The sequence below is a fragment of the Dendrobium catenatum genome, unplaced genomic scaffold (assembly GCF_001605985.2).
Source record: "Dendrobium catenatum unplaced genomic scaffold, ASM160598v2 fragScaff_scaffold_116, whole genome shotgun sequence".
In the NCBI taxonomy this organism is placed as follows: domain Eukaryota; kingdom Viridiplantae; phylum Streptophyta; class Magnoliopsida; order Asparagales; family Orchidaceae; genus Dendrobium; species Dendrobium catenatum.
In genome coordinates, this window is record NW_021318578.1 from 238,543 (window position 1) to 264,395 (window position 25,853).

At 34.7% G+C, this 25,853-nt stretch overlaps 1 protein-coding gene across 2 annotated transcripts; it reads left to right on the forward strand.

Moving 5' to 3' along the window:
• The first annotated feature begins 22 nt into the window (after positions 1 to 22).
• On the forward strand, positions 23 to 24,868 carry LOC110095740 (mechanosensitive ion channel protein 2, chloroplastic). Of its 2 annotated transcripts, none has more exons than XM_020821396.2 (15): positions 23 to 243; positions 612 to 713; positions 778 to 857; positions 936 to 995; positions 2,398 to 2,555; positions 3,824 to 3,944; positions 4,050 to 4,144; positions 4,240 to 4,353; positions 10,286 to 10,346; positions 17,339 to 17,488; positions 17,568 to 17,678; positions 17,981 to 18,148; positions 18,285 to 18,398; positions 20,866 to 20,922; positions 23,860 to 24,868. In XM_020821396.2, exons 2-15 carry the CDS (start codon positions 695 to 697, stop codon positions 24,589 to 24,591), a joined length of 2,040 nt encoding a protein of 679 aa, XP_020677055.1. In that variant the 5' UTR covers positions 23 to 243; positions 612 to 694; the 3' UTR covers positions 24,592 to 24,868. The 2 variants fall into 2 exon arrangements, with proteins under 2 accessions (XP_020677055.1, XP_020677054.1); XM_020821395.2 differs by having other exon boundaries at positions 44 to 250.
• The last annotated feature ends 985 nt before the right edge of the window (positions 24,869 to 25,853 follow it).

The following is a 25,853-nucleotide window of genomic DNA, read 5'->3' on the forward strand; positions in this document are numbered from 1 at the left end:
GGTCCCTAGAAATCAGCTGAAATACTCCAAACACGGAACCGCCAAATAGTTCCCACCCTCGAGCGGAATGCCACCACGCGACCGCCGACGACGCACGCATCATAATCTCAGCGCCTCGGGTGCGAAATCCTACCCTCTTTCTCTTCCCAGCTCCTTCCTCGTGGTCCTCCGCCCCTATTCGCCGGAGAACAGTGAGAGCCCTCGTCGCCAATTTTCCCTGCGAGAGCGTCGATCAGTTCTTCGGTGAGAGGTTAAGCAGATTGTTATTTTACTTTTCGTTTGCGAAGTTTTGTGATCTGGAGCTACGAGAACTGGTTTGTTAATGCGTGCAAGAAAGCAGCTTTTGGCTTTCATTATTTGTATAGTTTTTGCTGATTCGGCGCTTGATGGGAGAATCTTGTTTTCCGGTTATGGTTTCTAGGGTTTTAAATCGGACGTGCGAGTATTGGTGGTCCGTTTATTCAATCAATAGCTTCTTGGTGCATTACTGATGAAAAACATTCATGTTACTAGTTAGTTTTATTTTGGTATCGTTGGTTATACTATGTATGGACAATTACAAAGCGGCTAGACTATTCTGTTGAATTACAACGGTTGTTTTTCTGTTGCAGGTCAAGGGGCGGGGCACCTTCTGTATGTATATAACTGCCAGGGAAATTTTTTTGAAACTTGTTGTAACCTACGTAGAATCTATATGCTGCTCTGGAAAGCTGGTAAGAGCAGTGCATGATTGATTGGCGCGAACTGCGCCACATTTTAATTATTGATTTATGTCAGCAATGGCTGTTGGAGGTTCGTTGCAGCTGTCATATGATCTAGGTGTTATCAATAATCGTGTATGGGCTAAACCGTTCAGGGTACTAGTAATTTAATGGTTTTCTCTTTAGAATTAAAATTTTGTTTTACTGGGATTGACTGTGTTTTTTTATTTTTAGATCTCAAGAATCAAGAGGTTGCATCATTTGCAGGGAATTTCCCTATCTTCATGCTCTTTGGTATTCTTCCTCTCATTTCATCGTCTTATTATTATTAATATTATTATTTTCTGTCATTTTTCATGACATGTAGTATTTTTACACATTAGTATGGTTGGTGGTATTCCGCATCTTATAGCACTTCTATTTGAAAACTTGAGATCATAGTTACTGAAAGACAGAAGATGATATTGAGGAGATATTCTTTATCAAACTAATGGCCAACTCTATGAACCTGAAAGCTGACCCAATGATTACTTTATTAACTAACTGATACCCCATGTTTGCTTGGAATGAAACAAAATCAGGAGGGAGAACTGATCAAACTCCAGAAGTCCCAAAATGGTATATGTGGGGTTAAGGATAAAGGTTTAAATAATAAGATGAAACTCATTCAAAGATTGTACATAATGGATCAGCTATTAAATTCCTCAGTAAGCTTCACATCTCTTCTTGATTTCCATGGAACCTGATATGCATACATGTACATACAATCTGGTTTGTGATAGCTTTCGCCGGCATACTTTGTTGACATTTATTTTTATTTTTTACTTACAAGCAATATCTCAACATGACACCCGTCTTACCTTTAAAGCATGTTTTAGCAGGATTAGGCTAGATTGGGCTCAATCTTTTTGCTTCCCCACATTCTTCGCTGATTAGGATTACGTTAAAATATTGATCTTCTGAAGTTTCAAACATTAGTGAAACATATCCTTAGCTATTGTTCTTCCACTTAAGAGGTTCACAATATGGAGCTAATTTGGATTTGGTTCAAGATTGACTCATACTCATTCGATCAGCTTATGAGTCAAACGAAGACTTACTATTTGTTGGCTAAATTTGATCCCAATTTGAGCTAGATCTAGTTCATTACGGTTTCTAAAAATGTGTGAGAGAATTTGATTTAATTTTTGATCTTCTAGAACAATTCTTAGTTCATCCTTTTACATGCATTTTATAATACACACACATGAGTGTGTATGCTTGTATGCATATTTCATTTACATATTTAAATTTGTTGTCTTCAATTTATGAATGCACGCATCCATAATCCATATGAATGTTTATATCTATAGAGAGAAAAAGAGCAAAATGGTCTCTTGACTCTTTATGAAAAACCAAAATGGTCTCCAACTATATTGAAGGATTATTTTGGTCCTTCAACTCCTTAAATAGGAACTAAAATAGTTATATATATGACTATATATATATATATATATATATATGTGCTTGTGTGTATGTGTTGATCGGAGGAAGGAGAGAGATTATATCTCAAATGAAATATTTATATTGGAATAGATATATTTCAAGAATTTCATCTTGTAGAACAGTCTTCATGCTCTATAGTTCATCATACTTATCTCTTATGATTTTTTCTTAATGGTATGAAGCTTGAGGTATTTATTCATTTTGATTGCAGCGGCAAGATGTTTGGGGTCTTCATGTTTCAGACAGTATATACAAGAGAAAATACCAGGTTCCATATGGACAAAATTGCTGCATTTGTCGATCTATTGTTATTCCAACATCTGCACAGGATATCCCTCTTTTGAAATCAAGTACCTTTGCTTTGACTAGGTATTACTTTGATCTATGATATACTTTTGATAGCAATGAGAAGTCACTCGACTGAAAAATAGGCATGCCTATTTTTGATAAGCTGTTGCAAATTTACCCAAATAGAATTAATTAATTTGCATTTAGATAAATAAATAAATCATGTTTTTTTTAATCACGACAATTAACATACTTTAGTGTTGTTTTTTATTTCTATTTGATTTTTTTTTTGGAAAATGGTACCAAGATTAGTTTTTTTATTTTTATTTTCAAGGATAGAAATCTATCTTAAATATTTATTAATTTCAATAGGGCACAAGGATAGTTATGGATAAATAAGCATGATATATTAGAAATAAGGAGGGCACTAGGCAAACTATTGACCGAATTATACGTATGGAGCTAGTGGATATTTATTTAGAAAAAGTCACAGGCCAAACTCTAACTTGTGTCCTTCCTTGACTCTAGAAACCAAGGAGCATATCGGTTGATTGAGAGCTCTTTGTTTCTCAAGGAGAAAATGACCAAAAATGGTCCCTTGACTTTTTATAAAAGGCCAAAATAGTCTCCAAATATATTAAAGGGCTATTTTTGTCCCTCAAGTCTTTAAAGCTAAATAAAAATAGTCCCATTGTCACACTATGTTGGTTCATCTTTTAGGAATTGAGGGATTAAAATGGTCCTTTAATATAATTGAAGTCTATTTTGATTTTTTGTAAAGAGTCAAGGGATTATTTTGATTATTTTCTTGTTTCCCTAGTATTGCATGGTTGATCTGCTGCATTGTAATTGTTCTATCATGTTCATTACCATGTTAGAGCTTAATTAATCTTAGTATTCTACTGATGCTTACAGTTAATAATTTAACTACACTTTTGTTCATCTTATCATGGGGACTCTTTATAGGTATTGGTTAGTAATTTGGAACCAATTTAGTGCTCTCTCTCTCTGCTTCTAGAAAATTATATAAGAATTCCAAGTTGGCAATCTTTACTTGTTTTGCACATTATCCCTCACACATTAATGCTTCTTTTGGTGATTGTTCACCACCAAGCCGTGCATGCCTCTGCATTTAGCTGATCGTGTGCACTGGGCAGGCGGCTTTTTTGCCAGCTTGTCTGCCTGCATGCACTGCTGGGAAACAGAGCATTGCAGCTGCATCAAGCATTTTGTAAATAATAAAGAACAGCTTTTCATCAGTAGCAATTGTCAACTTCTATGACTGGAGCTTCACTTTCTTTTTTTTCAGAATACCGTGCCAAACTAAGTAATAATTTCTTTCTTCATAGGTCATATGATGCCCTACTCAAAAGTCCCCTTCTGCTTAGATTAGCTCCAGCAGTTGGAATCATTGTGTTTGCTGTATGGGGTCTTGAACCTGTCATTCGTTATGGAAGGAAATTCTTTCGTGTATGTGCCGTATGCAACACAGCTTCTATTCGTTTTGGGGATATGAAATAATTTATCCATGAAGTTTTATTTTAGAAGCAGCAGCTGACTAATGTTCTCCTGCAGAATGATAATAATTGGAAAAAGAGCAGAACGCATTTCGTCCTTACTTCATACCTTCAGCCAATTCTTTTGTGGACTGGAGCAACACTCATCTGTAGGCATGTTAAAAAAATTTAAAAGCAGCTTATTTGTAGTCGATTACTATCATTCGCATGGTTTTACACAGAACATGTGCTACTTTTGCATTTAATAGGGCATTGGATCCTATAATTCTGACATCAGAAGCAAGCCAAGCTGTCAAGCAACGGCTATTGAGCTTTGTAAAATCACTCTCTACTGTGCTGGCTTTTGCATATTGTCTTTCAAGGTAAGTTTTTAAAGATTTTTTTTCCTGATGGTTTATCCAACATTCATGCCTGAATATTGAACTTAATATATAACTGAATCATACGCCCGTTGGTGAAACTTTCATAACAATTGGATTCTTGACACATGGAATTTTGTGCTGAATAATATACATGTCTGGTTCAAGGCCTTATTCTTACGCATTAACACTTGCTTTTTAATTTAATGGTCCATGGCTAAATTTTTACTGGTTTACACCATAAAGCTGGCATCTCTGTAACCAGTGCTTTTAAGTTGGGGTATTTGATCTTGCTCTGAGCCATGATTATGCCATCAGTTTCTACTTTATAATTTTTTTTTTGGATTTTTTTTGCATTACTATCATTTATGATTTGATTAAATCATTTTTTGCACCCAGTATTTCTAAGCTGCATCACTATATATAATTTTATCAAGTAACATCTTCTTTACACAGATGGTCCTATTCAAAATGTATTGTTCACTGGCTATCGTGTGGATTTACCATTTGATGATCTCTATTTATGAAGTTTCATTTACTTTTATTTTTTTTTTGTGAAATGGGCCATTTTATCTTCTTTGATAAGGACTTTAGCAAACGTAAAAATGTGTCTTGAATAATTTAGTTGATTGTATGCTCCTATGTTATGCATTCTGAACTTTAACATGACTAGGGATATGAAAATTTCATTTTTTCCCTCATTTTTGCTTTTCACATTTACATCACCGGAAGCATTGTTTAAAATTATACAATTTGAGGTGCGTCACAAGGTGATACGCATGCAAAATGTCTTGAGCCTTATATGTCACAGTGGGAGAAATAGGTTTATGCCTTAATTGTTTGATGAATGCAATAAGGGGCACCATGAGGCTCCCATAATTAGGTGTACGCCTCTATTTCAATTTTTAGCAATTTTTAGAAGTTGTTGGGCTTTTTTTTATTTAATAGCGCAAGGCCCAAGTGGACTTATAAATTACATGAGGAACATCTCAATGTTAAATTTTTTTTTTGAAGGAATAAGAACAAAAAAAAAGTTGATAAGAATGTAACAAAAAAGATTAGTATAAAACTTTATGAGAAAATGATCAAAATGGTCCCTCAACTCTTTATGAGGGATCAAATAGTTTCCAACTCTTTTGACAGATTAATTTGATTCCTCGGCACTTTAAAATGAGACTTTTTTAGTCTTAAAATTTATTAAATATAATTTTTGTAATTATAATTTTTCAAAGAAATCTAATTAAACATTTATTTAATAAAAAAATTAAGAATAATTTTAGTTTTTATTTAAAAAATTTTAGTCATATTTTATTAAATATGATATTTATTGATTTAGAGAAATCAAATGCAAATATATAAATTTAGTCACACATATTTTTATTATAAAATATGACTGAAATTTTTGAAATTAAAACTAAATTATTATTAATTTTTTATTAAAGAAGCGTGTAATAAATTTTTTTTAGAAAAATTATAATTACTTGAAAAGTATATTTAATAAATGTTTAATTAAAAAAGGATCAAAATAACCTTACATTTAACACATTAACTCCAACTTTGGATGGCAAGACAAAAAATATCCCATTTTAAAGAGTTGAATGATCAAATTGATCCCTCAAAAGAGTTGAGAATCATTTTGGTCCCTCACAAAAAGTTTATGGACCATTGTGGTCATTTTCTCAAAACTTTATGTTATAGAGATTATAAAAGGTCAATATAGTTATTATTAGGGAAGAGGAAGATGATTTAGGCTGAAGATGATGATGAAGATTGTGAGGTCGTTGATACAAGTGCAGGAATGAGGGAGGTGAGAAAGTAATCAACTGTGGTGATGATGCAAATAAAATCTTTTAAGTGATGGGAATGTGAGAGAATTTTGAATTTAAGGTCCTATGTAATAACTTTTTATTTTATAACACCTTTATTTTTTATTTTACACTTCCTGTTTATGTTTACTTGTCTATCTTAGACTTCTTGTTTATTGAGTGCTTGTGTGATTTTTAATAATGCTACTTGATATTTTTTTATTACTCTCAAATGCTTTTGGTGGGAGAAAACAAGCTCAAATTTAATGATTTTATTTCTTATTGAGTCATAAGGAGGATTACTCTCAAATACTTTTTTTTTCTAAATATTTTTAGTTATTTTAATTGTTTAATGTTGAGGTTTACACCTCAAAACACTTTGAGGCAAGGCCTTATGAAAAGAAAGCCTAAATTCTTAATTTTCCAATTTTATATCTTGTGTAGAAGAAAAGAATTGTAAGTGGGTAGTTGTTATTCATGATTATTTAATTGTTCTCTTCCCAATTTGCATAGATGTGGACACATGCATATTGCTTGAATGATATTATTTGACTATTGATCAAAATTTTAGTTGCTTAACAATGACATTTAAATAAACTATTTAATCTAAATGTGCAATGACTCCTAAAACTTGGTGTTTATGGCCATCATCATTATCATTAACCTTGTCCCAATTTTTCGGTATTAATTTTATGAATCCTAATTTTCCATTCATTTTTATTAGGTGTTGCTTGAGATTTTATGCCTATTCTTCACAAATTATTTTAAACAACTTCTTTCCATGATATCTTAGATATTTCCCTTCTCCAAAATCATTTGGCTTTAATTTTATCTACTTTTCTAATAGGTCCATTTTTAACCCTTCATTTTACATGTCTACAACACCTTAATCTTTCTTTCATTTACCATGTCTTTAATAAATACATTTCAATTGTTCCTCTAATATAATTATTTTTTAATTTATCTGTCACACCCCATTTTGACTCCCTTCAGTCAATATAGTGTGTAACAGATATGGAGAATCTGAACAAACATATTTCTTACTAACACTCATCCCGACTTAGTTCTGTTAGGATCAAATAAGTAGGAAATAGCCTCCTTCGGATCCCCATCCTGGCCATAGGATCAAGAACCAAGGGAGGCTAGGATGGCTGGGACGATATTTGATACTCCTCAAACTAGAGAATACAGATTTGTCATTCCCAGCTTGATAATCAATCCTAGAGAAGTAGAGTTATCAAGTCTCTTAGTGCACCATAGAGTCCTTCATTTGATCAAATCTTTGGGATGAATTAGCTTCAGACATTGCCGCGACAAATGATAGTGGTGAAGGCTATATTAATCAAGCTTGAAAGGTGCAGGGTAGCAATGAAGGCTGCGTTGAGCAGTAGCTCTTAAGATACCGGAAATGACAATAAAGGCCAGTGGTGGGACAACAGGGAAAGTGGATTAATTAACCTTTATGTCTGTCTTCTTGGTTCTCAAGGGAAGGCCGTCAATGAAGGCATGGTAGTAGAAAGAAAAAAAAATTTAGGGTTGCGGCAAGCTTCAGGGATAATAACAGAAAAAAACACATCTCAAGTGACTCAGCACTCGACACGCAAATCTCCTACTTCCTAGGTTGTTCGATTGAGCCATCCTTTAGCCCAATGCAAATCAGTCGTCCGCCTCCACCCAAACAGAGTCCTATTCGTTCGGCCCCATACAGGCGCACACAAGGCCTCTAATCCCTGTAGTCCGATGCATGAGGAGGTTTTGTGCTCGACTTCTCTCACTTATGCTCGGTTGACTACGGATGTCGCATGCAGGAATGAATTCCCAGAAGGCCTTTGCTGATGTACAGACGCACAATTTCTCGTCCTGTACAGTCACATACATGCGAATCGAAGCTTTCGCTCGGCTCAGCTCGGTTTCGCGTCAGCCGCACCCAAGAGGAGCCCTCCTGCTTGATCTATCCTTGGTTTTGGACGCAAGAAGGAAGCAGGACTAGTATTCCTCAAAATTTTGGTAATGAAAGCCGGTGGAAGGATCATAATTTCTCAAAATTTTGACAATGAAGGTAGGTGGAACCTGGAGAACTAGCAAGCACCAGTTCCTTCAGGGTAGGATAAAATTCTTTTAATCTCTCTGTAGCCTTCACTCGAGTAGAGGGTACATGAAAAGTAGCCCGCATCAACAAATTAAGTGCAAAATGAGGGACAATGTGCTCTCCTTTTCTAACAGCACCATTTATTAGAATATGAAGAGATTTAGGATTTGCCAAAATACTCTCAATCAACTGCAATGGCAAACCCCTCGTCTGTGGATTACCACTTTCCTATTGGATCCACCACCAGAACTTTTTGGCAAGTTTAGAAGTGTTCCCGTAGATGAATTCCTCAAACAATCAACAAAACTAGCGGCGTTCCTCCTCTATGGTGTCGGGTTGGATGGAGCTACTGTTGATTCCAACGAGTCCTTATGAAAGAGGACGATGGCATTGTTGCATAGAAGTAGGAGATCGTAGAACTTCGCTCTGGAGTATTTAGCTCTCCTCTGCTCCAGCCTAGCACGCATGATCTCCAGATCCATGTCTCCAAATCATGCTATGGTTTCTCGCATTTTCCTGACCCTCGAGCCAACTCAAGAAAACAAATCCATACTTGCTCGATCAGATGATATCAAGGAAGGCGGCCAAAGGTTGCGATTCAATGACAATGATGTGGTTGGCGTTGGTGGCGATGAGTGAGATGGCATCATCTTCACCTCCTTGGCTACACTGCTACTGTCGAAAATTGCTTTCTGTTGCCTCCGCTGACGGTGCCTCGATAGGCTAACCGAACTCTGCACATTGCTGCTCTCTTTCTCGCTGGCTACTGACTCCTCAAATTCCCCCCATTCCGACCCTTTTGATAAAGTCTACGAGCTCATGTTGTATAAAGCTTCATGAGCTGGCCCAGTTAACATACTATGACCAACAGCTTTCGTTGTCTTCTATGGCTCCGATTCCTCTCCACCTGTGTCTGCCTTCGCTTTCTTAGCCTTTGGATTCATCGAGTTCGACTCCTTACTCTGATATAATGTTAAATTCCAAGAATCAGAGAGGGAAAATACTTAATTTTATTACATAAAACTATCCCTATTTATAGATCTGTACAAAATATCTTTATAAAGAAACAAATACTACAAAATCATGCATAAGTACCCTAATATATAAATCAGCCACCCGAATATATGGAAGGAGATCGTCGTGATCTAGGTGAGCCTCTGACGGATCCCCATCCTTACCATAGTATCAAATCCAAGGGATTACTAGGATGTTTGGGACAATATTTGACACATAATGTCCTTAGATTTATCTCTTTTCTTTTTAATCTCTTCGACACAAGCAAGATTTATTCTTTTTTTGAACATTCTATTTATGAATTCACTTGTCTTATCATTTAAAGCTCTCAAATTTCATGTAGCAAATTTAATATTTGTTTTAGGCCTAGTCAAATCTTGCTTACTTTTCATCACAATCAAGGTAAGTTATGGTGCATGCCAATCTTTGTTTTTCATCATAATCGGGTTAAGTTTTGCAACCTCATTTAGGGGTGTTGCTCTAGCAATCCATTACCCCAATCAAAATAGGTTATGGTGAGTCACTTCTATGGAAGCACAAGCAAAATTTAAAATTGGAATTATTTTGGTATTTTTGACATTTAACTTTATGTGAGCTATCAACCTATCAAACATCATCTCCCTATTTTTTTCATCTGGGCTTGCGGTCGAGAATGGCAGTGTTTTTATGTATTCATTATGGAGATTATAAATAGGAAGTGTGAAAATGGTGGAAAACAAAATGCTTACTTGCGAAATCATTCCTTTTTTTTGAAAAAAATGCTGAAGATCTCTTGCTGTATATTATTTTGATGGTATATTCATTATCAAATATATGGTTTCTGCACATGCATGTGTTTATTTTGAAGCTTATTTCATTAGTTAAGGAAATTTGATGGTTTGTTTTAATTTTTAAGAAAAATGATTGATTTTTCTGTCCAGCATTCTCGAAACCTCACTCTTTGCCTATTTATTATGTGATCTGTGAACTGTTAATGGGTTTCTTCCATTATCACTGGTGTGGACCTCATTATTTTTATCCCATGCAGCTTAATTCAGCAGACGCAGAAACTCTTTATGGAGAAGAGTAGCTCTGATGATACAAGAAATGTATGCATGCTTTCCGTTTTCATCATTTTGATATTACGTAATGAATTTTATTAGATGTAGCGTCTCTTATAAACTTCTTAGCCTAAATTTACTGGCTAGAACTATTGTCGTTGATTAATTGAAATAATTACTAATATGTTCTTGTAGTTTTTTATGCTTAAAATTATATTAACATGATAAGGGTCTTCATTTACGTCATATTGACAGCTTTAGTCGCCTTCTGATTACATACAATGAAGTTATTTGCTGAGGTTATGGTAAGGTTCATATTTGTATCTGAGCCTTGTAAGTGTTAGCCATCTTCTTTACTGCACTTCTTAAGATGGTGATTCTATATTGTGTCTTAATTTTAAAATTTTGTTTCCAGTTTAAAAACATGCCTGGTATTTTGAGTTGCCTGTTAGCTTAGCCCATGGTTTCAACTCGGCTCATGAAATTTCAATTAGCAAGTATTGTGTTCATAATCATTCAAATAATGTGAATTGCTAATTATTCCCTATGGCAATTCCTTAAGTCAATTGTTATGTATTCCTCTTATCCATCACTAATGTCCACTATGCTCTAGTTCCACTATCCTACATTCTGTCTTTGCCTCTATTGACACTTTCTTCTCCTTTTAGTTGCTACAGTGCTCCCGCTGCTTAACTTGCTGCTTTATTATTTCCTCTATCATTCTCGCTATATGCTGATCATTAGGAAGCTGATCCTTTTCTTGTAAATCCTTGATGTGTAAGAGATAGAACTTGGGAGAACTTTTCAATGAAGCAGATTTTATATTTTTAAGTAATATTTGCCCTAATATTTTGATCAATGTTTATTTATATCTGGGATTGAAACTTTCTAATGCTGCAGCACTCTCTATTAAGGAGTTTGTATAGGTTCATTTTAATTGTTAGATTTAATGCTTTAGTTTGAGTTGGATTAATGGGGAATGGTTGGGTAGATGAAGATAAATCTGATTAAGATCATCATAATGTTGTCATCCTAGTATACGATATGACCCATTTATCAACTCTAAAGGGCTTTAAGATGTCATGTTCAGGGAGTTTGATTATCAGCTATGGGTTGCCCCCCGTCATATATCTCTAAAAAATCAAGGTGGAAATGCATTTATGTGCAAAACATGTGCGTTGAGATTGTTGTTAACTATTTACTAGAAGGGAGTTGGCCGTATCGATTTTGTTGAATAGTTTAGAGGAGAGGCATGAGCTACTTGCAGTTTTGAGGTACTAGATATGGCCAACTAGAACTTACGGCATGGCATTACTATTAATTGTTCATAAGTTTCATCTTCACTTGAAAAAACATGCCTAAGTCATAAAGTTTGATTGGTGGGCTTGTTTTGATTAATGGGCTTGTTAAAGCGAGAGTTGGCCCAAGTTTACTTTGGGATGGGGCTTACAATCATTGAAAGACCCATAAAGAGATTCACAATATCAAGGTTAAGGAAAGATTAATGATGAGCCTTATGATTTTACCTTATTGATAAGGTGACCCATTTGGTTAATTTTTTAGGCTTCCCGGCATTGTGTTGACTTGTTAATATTGTGATAGTGCTTACATCCTATCGAAGGCCCATTATATATCATTTAAGATCTTAATATGTGTTTTATGTCTAGAATAAACTTAATTTGAAATGTTGAACTTATTGTTTTGTTTATAAGTTGGCCAAAAGGTTAGTGCTTAAAATCTTATTCTTCAGCATGTTTACATATGGGACTTACAGCTCAAATATTGAAATCAACCCACTATGTGTCTTATAATCTCACCTTATAAATAAGATGACCCACCCAATGTGGTTCTGACAACCTTGCCTTGTTGGCAAGCTGACTTAATGTTGACCTTGCTTATGGGCAAAACAATTCAATTGTGGGTCTTATGACCTCACCTTGTAGGTAAGGCAGCCTAGTTGGTTAGAAATCTTTTTATTTTAATGTAATGTGTATTTTAATATGTATATTGAGATGATTCGCAAGGATCTTCGGATCAACTGGAGTTAAGAAGGTCATACATGAATTTTAGGTTTATTTGCCTAACCAACCGGATTGACATCATTTATTTTTAAATTAAGGTTCTTGAGCACAATTGTGGTTTGGTCATGAGAAGATATTTTTGTTAGTTGGCCCTTGTGGAGGCATTACAATCATTTTGTTTACTTAAAGGTCTATTGAAGCTTTTGACACAAGTTTCAAATTGTTTGAGAATTTTGAATGTATTAACATATTTTTTAGTGCATCAATATGCTAGAAATGAATGTAAATTGTTGCATGCCATATATGGATATTTAGGAAGTCCATAAAGTTGTTTTATTTCCTTAATGTTAGTGTGTGCATTTGGTGAATGGGCGCATTTTTTAAAATTGCACATCGAGTTGGATCAAGGCTAGCAATGGACAGGTATCATGGGCAAAATATCCCAAACTACCATATTTTAATAATATTGGTGACACTAGAATTGCAAGGGAAACAATTATCCGATGATAATTCAACAGCTACTACTAGATTTTTTATCATATGTAGTTCTTGACAAGAAAAATATTACGCACTTGAACCCCGATCAAAGTTCAAGGAGGAAAATTTTTGACCCTCAAAAGTTTTAAATTTTTGTTAAAGAAAAGATCAACGTTCAACTATGCAAAGTGATTTTCAATCTTGATTAGAATAAAGTTCAACAATCAAAGACACTTGAATCGCGAAGCAATCCATCATTTGATAATAGTTTGATAGTCACTTCTAAGATTTTTGATCATAAGTAGTTGATGAGAAAAATATCATTGCCTTGAATGCAAACCAAAGTTCAGCTAAGGGAGGAAAAATTCCAACCAAATCAAAGATTGATAGCTCAGAGGTTTCCCAATTTTGATCGCATGAAAGATCAATGATGGGGGGGGGGTGATAATCTACCCTGGTCTAATTAAAGATCAATGATAACAAGACTTCACATTAATTGAATCAAGGATCAACGACCCTTCAAACTAATTTGATTGAAGATCACCGACCACGCTTTAAACCAACTGTATATAAGATCAATGGTTCTTCAAAATTTTGATCCATGCATTTATGCACGATGATATTATTGAGGAAGAGATGATTGAAAATTATACATGTGCTTGCACATAAGAAAGAAGTTAAGGAGTGAGTTCATTATGTGTTTGGTTGTGATATTTGAAGAAGTTGAGCTTGACATCATTAAATTCTAGATTGGGAGCAAAATCAAGAGAGGGGGAAATGTGCTTTTATACAAGATAGGAATCAGGAACGAGAGTATGGGAGGCTTTATATGAGGCAGGGTGTGGGAGAGAGGAGTAAGAGGTGCATCACATGCTTGTTGGTTCATGTGTTAGAGAACGGCACGAGGATAAGGTGATTGGAGTGGCTAGTTTGGCGCGAGGAGTTGCGTGAATTTCGAATGAGAGACTTGACTTTTTGGGGGAGTTTGCAAAAGGTGCTGGGCGAAGCTTATGTGAGAAAGGGTGGAATGAGATCCAAGAGATTAAGAAGTGTCAGCATGAGAGATGAAATTCGGGATAGAGATGTTATCTTCTATAAAAGAAAAATATATGGTTGTTAAAGGAGGGAAAAAATAGAGTTGGTTGATCTATTGTTTCAGAAGACATAGGGAATATCTATGGACCAAAAAGTTCCTAAAAGAGTGCCAAGAATTCTCTTTCTAATGAAGATGATAGGAAACACTAGTATTCACAAGTGTTCATAGCCAAAATCAGTAAATTGCTGCAGTTTTATTTGTCCACAACAGGAAATTGCCCAAAAACAGCGGAAAACAAGAGATATTCGCTAGAAATCTGAAATAAAACTAAGCAAAATACTTGTATTTCACTAATAGAAGAACAAAAACAGCAAGATACAATTGATCCTCAATTCGAGAGGAGGATCGATCTCTCCCAAATCTCTAGCAACGCCAAGAGCCCAAAAAAAACCTAAATCTAAGAGATCTCAAATTTCTGTCAAATTCAAGATACCCAAACCCTAGAAAAATCAACTATTTAATGCATACAATTCAAAATGAATTCACTAAACAGTCCCTACAATCAATTTCCCTCCTAAACTTCCTCAAATTTCCTTCCTAAAACAGTCCCGCAAGGCGCGCGTCTCGCGCGGCCTCCTCCCAGGCGAAAGCTTTCGCCGTTTCGTGTATGGGCCGGTCCCGCGTGGACTGGCTGGACCGGTCCAGTGGACCAGTCTAACAGAAGAACACAAGAAAAGCCATCCCTGCCGTTGATTCATATTCTTTCCAAGAGGATGAACCATAAAATTAGGATTAGAAGCCCAAAGCTACAGGGAAGAGAAGATAGAGTAAGGATAAAAAAAAAAAAAAAAAAAAAAGAGAAAGCTTATTTGCAGGAGCAAATTAACTAAAATGGGGAGCTATGATCTGAGAAGATCTTTTTGGAAATTTTTCTCATATTACATTGGATATGAAGATAAGTCCCTAGGAGTCCACATGTTAAGATAGATCATCAATCAAATGTAATAGGAGGGAAGATCAAGGCCAGAAAGTCTGGACTATTGGATCAAAATCTAGATAATTACTTGCTAAGTATGACTTTTAAGTGTTAAAATTGCGTTGGATAAGTTTGTTTTCTTAATTTTAAATTCTAGTTAATATTTTAATTTATTTATTTTTTAGTTTAGAAAATATAAGGTTCTTTATTTTCTGGAATTAGTTTGGGTAGGGTAAGATTCCTTCTATTGCGGAGAAGATAAAGTCAAGTTCAAACTAATTCTTGCTGTAAATTGCCTATAGGCATAGATTTCTTCAATGAAAATCAATCCAAAATTGTTTTCCTATTTTCCCCTTCCCTTGGCTAGACATTGTAGCAAAACTAGCACTATATTAAAGTCATTGTAGCTGGCCATGATTCTGCAACAAAGATATTGTAGCAATTCTCAGGTTCTATAGCAGCAACGGTATTGTAACAAAGAATTGAACTCTGACGTTAGCTAAAGGGGTAGAGGGTTTCAGGAGCAGTTCGAATCTTGTAAAAAAGGAAGGAAAGGCCTTTACTTGCTATTTTTGGAGAATACTTAAGGGGGTAAAAATCTTAATTCCTTCATAGTTCCTTTGGGAACCCTAGTCTTCAACTTCAGGTTTTAGAAGTATTCAGCAAATTATCATGAATCATTTAAGACAAGTGCAATATAATCATTTAAAAAAAAAACTGTTATTGTGTGTAATTCATATAGATAGGTCAGCAATTGCAGCGTAATCAAAATAAGGTGATAGTTGTACTTAGTTTAACCAAATAAAGAACTAAACAAGTATCCAGCATCTTTGGAATTTAGTGTACTACTGTAAATTTAATGGTTTGGTTATGGATGCTCTTACTAGACATTTGCTAGAGGTTGTATTTTGGTGTATGCTTTTTGCAGATGCTATTCTTCTGGTTGATAAGACCAAGGACGGAGTTGAAGGTAAACTTGAATTATGGACATCAACTTTAGAGTCTAAAGGTTTTCGTTTGAGTTGATTTAAAATTGAATATATAGAGTGTAATTTTAGTAGTAATAGATCTAGTGGAGGAATTGTGACTTTGGGCGATCAAGACATTAACAAGAGTACACGTTTTAGATATCTTGGGTCTATTGTTCAGAGTGATGGTGAAATAGATGATGATATTATTAGTACAATTCAAATTGGATGGTTGAAGTGGAGGAATGCATCGGGCTTGTTATGTGATAGAAAAGTCTCCCCTTAAACTTACGGGAAAATTCTATAAGATGGTGGCAAGACTTGCATCACTTTATTGTTCAGAATGTTGGACATTAAAAGAGAAGCATAATATTAAGTTAAGTGTTGCAAAGATGAGGATGCTTAGGTGGATTAGTGTATTTACTCTTAGAGACAGGATACGAAATGAGCATATACATGAAAAGGTTGGAGTAGCTCCAGTGGAAGATAAGATTAGAGAGAGCACCTTAGATGTTTTAGTCACATAAAATGGCGGCCTCCGATGACTTGATTTGGAAAGTAGATGTATTAAATTTGGCTTATGTTAAGAAAGATAGAGGTAGACCTGAAAAGACTTGGTTAGAAACTATTAGAAATGACCTTTCTTTGTTAGATTTAAATAAGAATTTGATTTTTAACCGGACACGATGGAGAAAAAGGATTCATGTAGCGGACCCCACGTAGTGGGGATAAAAAGCTTGATGTTGTTGTTGTACTATAAATTTAATGCATGCAGCTACTACATCTATACATAATACATGGACGGAAAGCATTAACATCTAGCTTGATATTGAATTTAAAAGTATCATTAGCCATTTAGCCCTTGGTTGAAGATGATTAAATTTATTGCTTTCATAATCAATAACAAAATCACCTATTCATCTAGCATCCATAATTATAACTCATCACCAAGAATTATATAATCATAGCAATGAGCTAAGCAACCTTTGAAGTTGAATCCTGGAAGAAAAATAACCAAAAATAAGCTTATAATCAATAAAACTACTGTTTTAACAACAGAAGTACCCAATAACTTTATTAAATTCAAAATAATTTTCTGTAAGCTGATCCAAATAGTGAATTAACACTATTAATGATGATGAAGAAAATTCAATAGGTGTAAGAAACAATAAACAACATTCAAAATAATCAACAAAAGAATCAAGATAATTTGAGTGTGGTAAGATCTTCACTGGGAGGTTCTTGTGGTTTTCAATTTTTGTTAATTTTTGTCAGTTTTATGTAATATATGCCAAATTTTGTGCAGCAAAATGGGAGATTCTCTATATAAGAATTATAGATATTTATACTTTCTTTTTCTAGCCAATTTGCAACCCAACATGATATTGGTGATTATAGAGCACTATGATTGTCTCAGATGCCACAATTGGCTAAATCTGTGCTCCTAATTTACGGAATAATTTTACCTAAACGTACTCTGAAAGTGCCACTATGCAGTTTATATTATCATTAAAACTAGATATTTCACTTAATAAACTAAAATTTAGCTTCCTGATATTCAGATGGGTTTCCAGTTTGCGGGAAGAGCTGTATATACTGCTGTATGGATTGCTGCAGTTTCTTTGTTCATGGAGTTGCTGGGTTTTTCAACTCAAAAATGGCTCACTGCTGGAGGTCTTGGAACAGTGCTGCTGACCCTAGCTGGACGTGAGGTATTTTTTTTGAATGCACATCATCTTTCGTCATGGTGGATACTTAGGACCCTTACACATGGATGATTTTGTGATGCAGATATTTACAAACTTTCTGTCAAGTGTCATGATCCATGCTACTCGTCCATTTATCGTAAATGAATGGATCCAAACTAAGATTGAAGGATATGAAGTTTCCGGAACTGTTGAGGTTAGACTTGAGATAATATTTTCAAGTTAATTGTACTATAAAATTTCTAGATGGGCATGTAATTTTTAATTGGTCCTCATACTTAATTCAAAATGAATTAGCTGGTGCATTTACATTCATCAAACATGTTTTTGTATCATGATTATACTTCCCATTTCAGTCAATTGAATTCTCATCCTTTAAGTAGTTTAATTTCTTGGCTAAAATTGCTATTTTGAACTAGATTCTTATTGTTTTCCTAACACAAGGTTACAGTTCCTTACACAGTCATTATACTCAACTTTTGATTCTTTTCCTTTCAGCATGTAGGTTGGTGGTCTCCTACAATTATTAGAGGTGAAGATCGGGAAGCAGTTCATATTCCTAACCACAAATTTACAGTTAACGTTGTCAGAAATCTTAGTCAGAAGACTCATTGGCGTATAAAAACCCATCTTGCAATTAGCCATTTGGATGTTAATAAAATTGGTGTAAGAATTGCTCTGTTTTTTTATTCAGTTTTAATGAATGTTTGCAGTCTTTCTGCTAATTTCTTAGAATTTTTTGTTCTCTTTAGTTCTGTCTTAGTGTCGAAGTCTTGCTCTTAAAACTTATATTTCTGTGCAGAGCATTGTAGCTGACATGCGAAAAGTTCTTGCAAAAAATCCTCAAATAGAGCAGCAGAGACTGCACAGAAGAGTATTTTTGGATAATATTAATCCAGAAAATCAAGCTCTTTTGGTACAATACTGCCCAGATACCCAAAAAAAAAAGAGCATCTTTATAACACTTCTGAGTTTGTATATTTAGTGGTCCTGCAGCTTTATACCATCCTTTTCAAACTGAGCATGGCGTCCGTGAAATTACATTTAGCAATTTTTTTTATTATTATTGCTTTTTAAATGCATCTCTGTTATGTTTACTTCTTGCAACTTTTAATAAGAGGTCTCTTCAAGTTTGTCATGGTAAGGCCAAATAGAAGCTTTGTGCCCTGAAATATGGCTAAACATCTGCAAAACTCCTATCTCCCATCAACCCCATTCTAATACTACATGCATTGCCACCATGAGGGTTTTTAGTGGTAAACATCCAGTGGTTGGAAGTGGCGTTTTGTGGAAACGATGGCCATCATTTAACCTTGGCATTGTTGTGACAGGTAGGAGTGCCTTCCTTGGCCTTTGAGTCATTTGTGATGGTACTGGTTGGTGGGATGGTGGATAAAGGGGAAGGGTAGATTTACGGAAGCATGTTGTGTGTCAATAATACACCTATGGATGGATGCATGTGTGCCATGCTTCCATGGTTTGGTCAATACCACCATAGTTTACTAATTCATATGGATGGATGGCTTAATGTGTGCTATGATTCCATGGTTTGGTCAATACTACCATTGTTTACTCATAGGTTATCATTTAGGTTTTGTTTGAGATAGTTTTCTTATTGTTTTTTTAGTACAAAAATTTCTTGAAAGCAACTTAAAAGTAATGATCAAAAGTTGTCCCAAACGAAATCATAGTAAATCGGAGAACTTTGTAGTGTATATTTGTTATTTTTTATGTTTGGTGGTTTTATGAAAGATGTATGTTTTGTACTCGCTTGTAAGTTATAGCAGCTAAATTCATATATTATATTTGCTGTGTTAAAAATTGTCTTTGAATGTCAATAGAGTTTTAGTTTGTGGGTCATTTCAAGCATGATGTTGTGTTTTGCACACAATTAACAAAACACGAGGTCAACAGCTTGCCTAAGAAATTTTTCTTAGGGAAGATACTTTGATGCTCAAGTCAACAACTAAGGTTAAAGGTGAATGAGAAGTGAAATTAATTCAACTGAGTTTTCCCATCGGGGTGAAGAGAGAGGGTCAAATTAATGAGCTTTGAGGAGGAGAATGAGAGTTAGAATTCTTGATCTTCTTTTGGAAGGGGGTATTTATAGGGTGAGGACGAGTAATAGTTTAATATTTTTATTGAGATTGAAGTATATGTAAGAGATGCCTCATCTTTGAGATTCATTTTGGATAGAAATGACTGGCTAAAAGGCAATTTGGTCCTTAGGCCGATAATGAGATTAAGAAGCAAGACATCTTGTCTTCAAGATCTATGCTCAATTTCCCCATGGTGTTGCTTGACCTTAAGCCTTAAGATCTGTGCCATTGGAGATCAAAATCAAGCTATAGAATGGCTTGATGAATGGTGTTCGGTATGACTGGAGTTGGATCTTTGAATTTTGTAATTCAACCACCTTAATGTTGGTGTAAAAAATCGCTTTTATACCATTAGCCTACTTTCTTTTCTGAGTCAATAATGTTGGGCATGAGTATGAGAATATGATATGACCAACTCCAGACTTAAGCCCGATGATCGCTATATTTGACAAATTCCTGAATTAATAAATATGTCCATCAGTAGCAAAAAGGCACCAACTTTATTAGGACTAACATGTATTTGCAACTGAATCTTGAGTTAGCTAGAATCTTGCATTTGTTCATGCATAACGTATTACACATCACCGCTAATGTGCCTTAACGTTGATGTAATTTTCCAACACAAAGCACAACACCGTCCACAATCTTGGAACACTTAACCCGACATAATCACATAAGCATCAACTAAATCATTCAAATGTTTTAGATATAAAAAATGAATGGATGCAATACGAGATGACATGATTAATTTACCTTTATTATGGTTTCCTTAAACTTAAAATCATGCATTATTATTACTGCCATATTGTGAAAGCAAAAGCCAAATTTGTATTTCTGCTATTTAGATGGTTATATATCTTTAGACACTTGAATTGCTTAACACAAATTCTGCAGGTGTTTAATTTCCTATAAAATCCTGGTTTATATCTGTCTTATTCACATGGTAGGGACTAGGTACTCTTCTGCACTTAAATTTCTTCTAGATATTCCATTTATATAGGTCCTATTAGCCATGATCTCCTTTAACTGAGTCTAAGTAACCATGACTTGAAGTATCTGCAATAACCATGACATGAAGTATCCTATGTTTTCCATGTTGGCATAATAAATTCAACTTACCCATGTAACTTCTGAATATGGAACTACTTCGAACATTTCATGTTATAATTCCACACATGTGATATACTGGATTTATATATTTTTTAGTTATTTGTACCCATTGACTTGGATCTGTTATACGAGTTATCCTTTAATCTTCTGTTTCTCTTGCACTGTATTTTGCAGATTCTTGTCTCGTGCTTTGTTAAGACTTCACATTTTGAGGAGTATCTGTGTGTCAAGGTAAGAATATTCTATTTCTCAAGTATGTAAAAGGCCAAATTCAATCTGCAATTTCGGCATTTCATTTTTTATTTCTTTGGATGTGGCACTAGCGTATTAGCTCAACATTTAATAAGTTATGTGCCATATAGAAAGTTCTTAGTTACAATAATATATGAATACAACCTCATTTAGTGTCAGATGCACTATGGAAGCTACTAGTAATACTCGTTCCTTGTTTTCTACATTTGTTCCCTTATTTTAAGTGTAGGTTAATTTAAGAGATTGTGGATTTATTTTGTTTAATTTTTCTACTAATTAGACCTTTAATCTGTCACACCCCAATTTAACCCCTCAACAATCAAACTAGAGTGTAATAGAGAAGAAGAATCTGAATAGATACTCCATTCTGAAACGTTGATATCATAATTAGATATGTTGAAGGCAAATTAGATGATATTTATGCAAAAAATAGTGAATTTTGGGTTATGCTTGTTCGTATCATATTTTCCCTAACAAAGAAAATTTTTTTCCATTTATGAGTGGTGTGCTAGTGGGTTATATTTATATGGAAAAAAAATGTAATGTGCAAGATATTTGGTTTTGACATAGTGAAGTTGAGAAATGGGTTATGTTGCGACTAGGTCATTGATTGGAGTTATGCATGTATTATAATATGATACGTTGGATTGTTTTTAACGAAGTTGGATATGATTTTTAAGGAGATGTTAAATTTATTAAAGTTTGCAATTGTGTATTAGCTTCCATAAAATTAAATTAAATAGATTTAATTTACCATATGTATTACAAGGTGCAAGTTCAAGCAAAGCTTCTTCAATTTCTGTCTTCTTTTGTGTTGGAGCACTGTGACTTGTGCAATTAGAAAAAATGTTAGCTTCATAGCTTCAGTTCAAGTTCCACAATCTAGGAGGACAATGGTTGATGGGAGAACTATTGAAGTTGATCTAATGGATCAATCTAATGCTGTAGTTGGTGCCACTTTTTGGTCTTATCATTCACAGATTCAATGCGAGGTGACAGCCACTTCAGGTCTAAGAAGATTCACTGATTATTGCTCTTTGAGTAACAGTATATTCATTTTAGTTTGCAATAGATGTGCTTAAGAGAGCTCTTTCAAGTATTGAGTTTGAGCATCATTTGGGCTTTGTGTGGCGGCCTAGTGTTTAACTCTTCGGGTCTTTAGGAGCTTTATAGAGCCCTATTTGCAGAAGTTCAACAGGAAAATTTAAAATCTATTGCTATATTGTTGATTTAATGGGAGAGTTCTTAGATTTTCTCTAAAAAAAATTGTCTTGATAAGCACAAATCCAAAACTAGTAGTTACAGGATAAAACAAAATGATTCTTTTGTTCTTCGTTTCATTATAAAATTTGGGGGAAATTAGCTAGTGGTTCGTGTGTTGATTTATTATTTACTCCAATGACTTTTTTTGTTGCCTTCGTTTCTAGGCTACACATTTATTCTTAATTTCTTTTTTTCCTATGGTCATTTCCCTTAAAAAAGAAACATCTAAATTGCCAATTATACCATTTCTAATAACTAGATTCAAAGAACCAGTAATCATATTCAACTTAGGAATACCTAGATTTAAACATTTACTTTTAATAATTAGATTATCCTAGGTATCAACTATATTCATATTTTGAATAACTAGATCTTCCTAGGATAAGCAATGCTTAAATCACCAGATGCATATATAGCTAGTAATCAGATACAACTTATAGATAATTAGATACATACACTTATATTTATGATATTCGGATCAACACACAGAATATCTGCATTAAAATTTTGAGTAACTAGGTCCTCTTAGTGGTGATGGCGGGTTTACTTTCTGAGATGATGATGGTGAAGAAAAACTCCATGTGGTCAAGCTTGATGCAGTACGGGGACAAACTATGTTAGACCGGTATGGACCGGCTCACGGAGACATGAAGCGGAACCCGTCCGCCTTCGATATGTGGGATCCGACCGCTCGTTCTCTACAAAGCTGTTTAGGAAGGATTTTGAAGGAAGTTTAGGAGGGAAATTGAATATAGGGGCTGTTTAGGGATTTCCTTTTGATTTGTATGCATTAAATAGTTTGTTTTCATAGGGTTAGGGCATCTTGAATTTGGCTGAAATTTGAGATTTTTTTTTATTTCTTTTGGGCTCTAGCGGAGTCTAGAGATCCGGAGAGAACGATCCTCCTCTCGAATAGATGATCAATTGTATCTTTCTATTTTCCGTTTCTATTTCATCAAATAATATAAATTTCTACTATTTACCTGGTTTTGTGTGGATTTTTGTGGAGAATTTTAGCTGTTTTCCGAAGATTGATAGGAAATACTTGAGATCTGTAAGTGTTTCCTATCAACCTACTAACAGTGATGTGGTTGGTTCTCCGACAGTTAGAGGTCAACAATGGACAATTGAGGCATGGGCGTTGAGCACACCATTTTTTCTAGTGTGGCTAGAACATCGATTATAAAGCCTTAGTTGAGCCTTATAAACAGGGGAGAATGGCACGGGCTTGTTAAGAGAGCAATATAATATTCATCTTGCCTCTCATGATTGATGAATCTCATTAATTTTAGGCTTCATTAGGGACAGCTTTCTTTCTGCTTCTTAAAGCCGTTTTCTAGTACAAAAAAATTATTTTTGTACTAGAAAGCTGCTTTAAGAAGCAGAAAGAAAGTCATCCCAAACGAAGCCTTAGTGTCTTCTTGTGACGTACTCGAGTCTTTTTGTTATTACTTTTCCTGGCAGAAGCTTTGGCTAAAAATTATTATTTTTCCTTACGGACTGAGAATCTGTCTTGAATTTACTACATAAAGCTTGACTTTGGTTAATATGATAGAACTTCAAGGAAAGCTATGATTTTCATGAATTACCACTATCATGTAATATCTTTATTCTTGCTCTTATTTTGTTTGCTCTTGCTAAAAATATAATCAGGAAGCCATCTTCCTGGATCTCCTGAGAGTAATCAGCCATCACCGAGCCAGACTCGCCACGCCGATTCGCACCGTCCAAAAGATATATGGTGATGCTGGTGTCGAAAACATCCCATTCGCAGATACCATATTCACTCGTGCCGATGTCGCCAACCGTCCATTGCTTCTGATTGAACCTTCATCAAGAATCAATGGTGATGAAAAGATGAAACCCCGCTCTTCAGGACGAACAACTGATGAACAACAACAAGGAACAAAAACCTCAACTTCTGAACCCAAGGTGACTTCAGCTTCTGAAAGCCACCCCGAGAAGCACCAACAGAAAAAAGTTAGTTCTGGAGAAACTCAGTCAAAGAGTATCAAAGCTGATTCTTCCAAATCACCAACCACAACAGTATCTTCACAACAGTCAGCCACAGTTCCTCCACAAGCTAAAACAAGTGGGGAGAAGTCTGTTGCTGCATCAGAATCCCTTAACGAAAAGGTGGATGGCTCACCTGCTACTGTTCCTAAGAGCGACGGCGATCGATCGCCGTCCGATTCAAGTGTGTCGGCGAGGCCATCGTTCGAAGATAATATTGTTCTTGGTGTAGCTCTTGAGGGCTCAAAGAGAACACTTCCAATTGAGGAAGTGGAGGTTAAAGAAGTAGGGGCAGCTGTAAGTGGGAATGGAGCTCCTGCTACCTCCAATGTGAAGGATAGGAAGAATGAGGTGCCTACCAAGGACAGGTAAGTAGTTATACTTCTATTGTTTCTTTAGTATGATTCATGTTTGTTTGAGATTCTGAAACTGGTTATATTAAATTGGTGTACAGACCCAATGGTAAATATAATATGTCAAAAGTATAATCTTCAGGTATAGAAGCTTAATTTTTTGTATTTGCTTTGTTATATGGTCCTTAGATACTGATTAGCCTTTTGCTAACACAAATGAAATATACATTTAGTGGTTTCTAATGATTAGGTTTGTAATTTCTGGGTAATATTTAAGCAGCTGATATTTGTGATTTGATAGGAAGTGGAGTATAATAGTATTAGTGAAAGACATTCTTGCTATTTTTTCACTGTTTTGGGCAGCTTCAAAGTAGTCCACCAACTTTATTTATGACAAATTTAATCTTGAAGTATTATTTTGCTTCAATTTAGTCTCCCTTGATTATATAAAGTTTATTCAAAATGATCTTGTTGGGATTAAATTATTAATTTTATATCACAATATAATATGAGAGATCTCATTTTGAATCAATTTTGTATAACTAAAGGATTAAATTGGAGCAATATGATATTTTGAAATTAATTTAGCCACATAAAGTCTGAGGATTATTTTGAGAATTTTCTTTTAGGGGCTATTTGGTGTTTGATTGGATAAAAAATAAATTCAAGGTAAAGTAAATGTATTGTATTTCATTCTAGTTCATTTTTGAGCTAAATTATTCTCGTCCAGTTTTGACTGAGAGCTATTTACACCACTTCAAAGTTTGCTTGACTACCTTCGACAATCACCTTCTCCACTGCCACCCTATTGTCGACAGCCACCTAACACTGTCTACTGTCGTCGCCGACCACTCTGCACACAATTTTTTACATTTTATATTGCAGTCACTTTAATTCAAAAAAGAAAAAAAAAAGTAAATTTATGCATTCCTTTATACTCATCCAAACAAATCCAAAATATTTCTTTTACACCATATTTTTTTGCATTATATTTCTTTTCATGCAATCAAATAGCCTCTTAATGATATAAGGCAGGGTGAATGCATATTGAGTTTATATTTTAAATCATGATATAAGAAATGGATAAATTAAATAAATATTGAAATGAATATAATGATTTTTATAGTAACAAAAATTATTAAAGAGGCTTTATATCACTTGAGACAAATTGCCAGTATAAAATGATAGCCTTCTTTCTAAAAAGTTTTGAATTCAGAAAAGTAAGAGAGAAAAGTCAACGGTCAATTAAGTTGGGAATTTTTCTATAATTTTGTCTGTGGA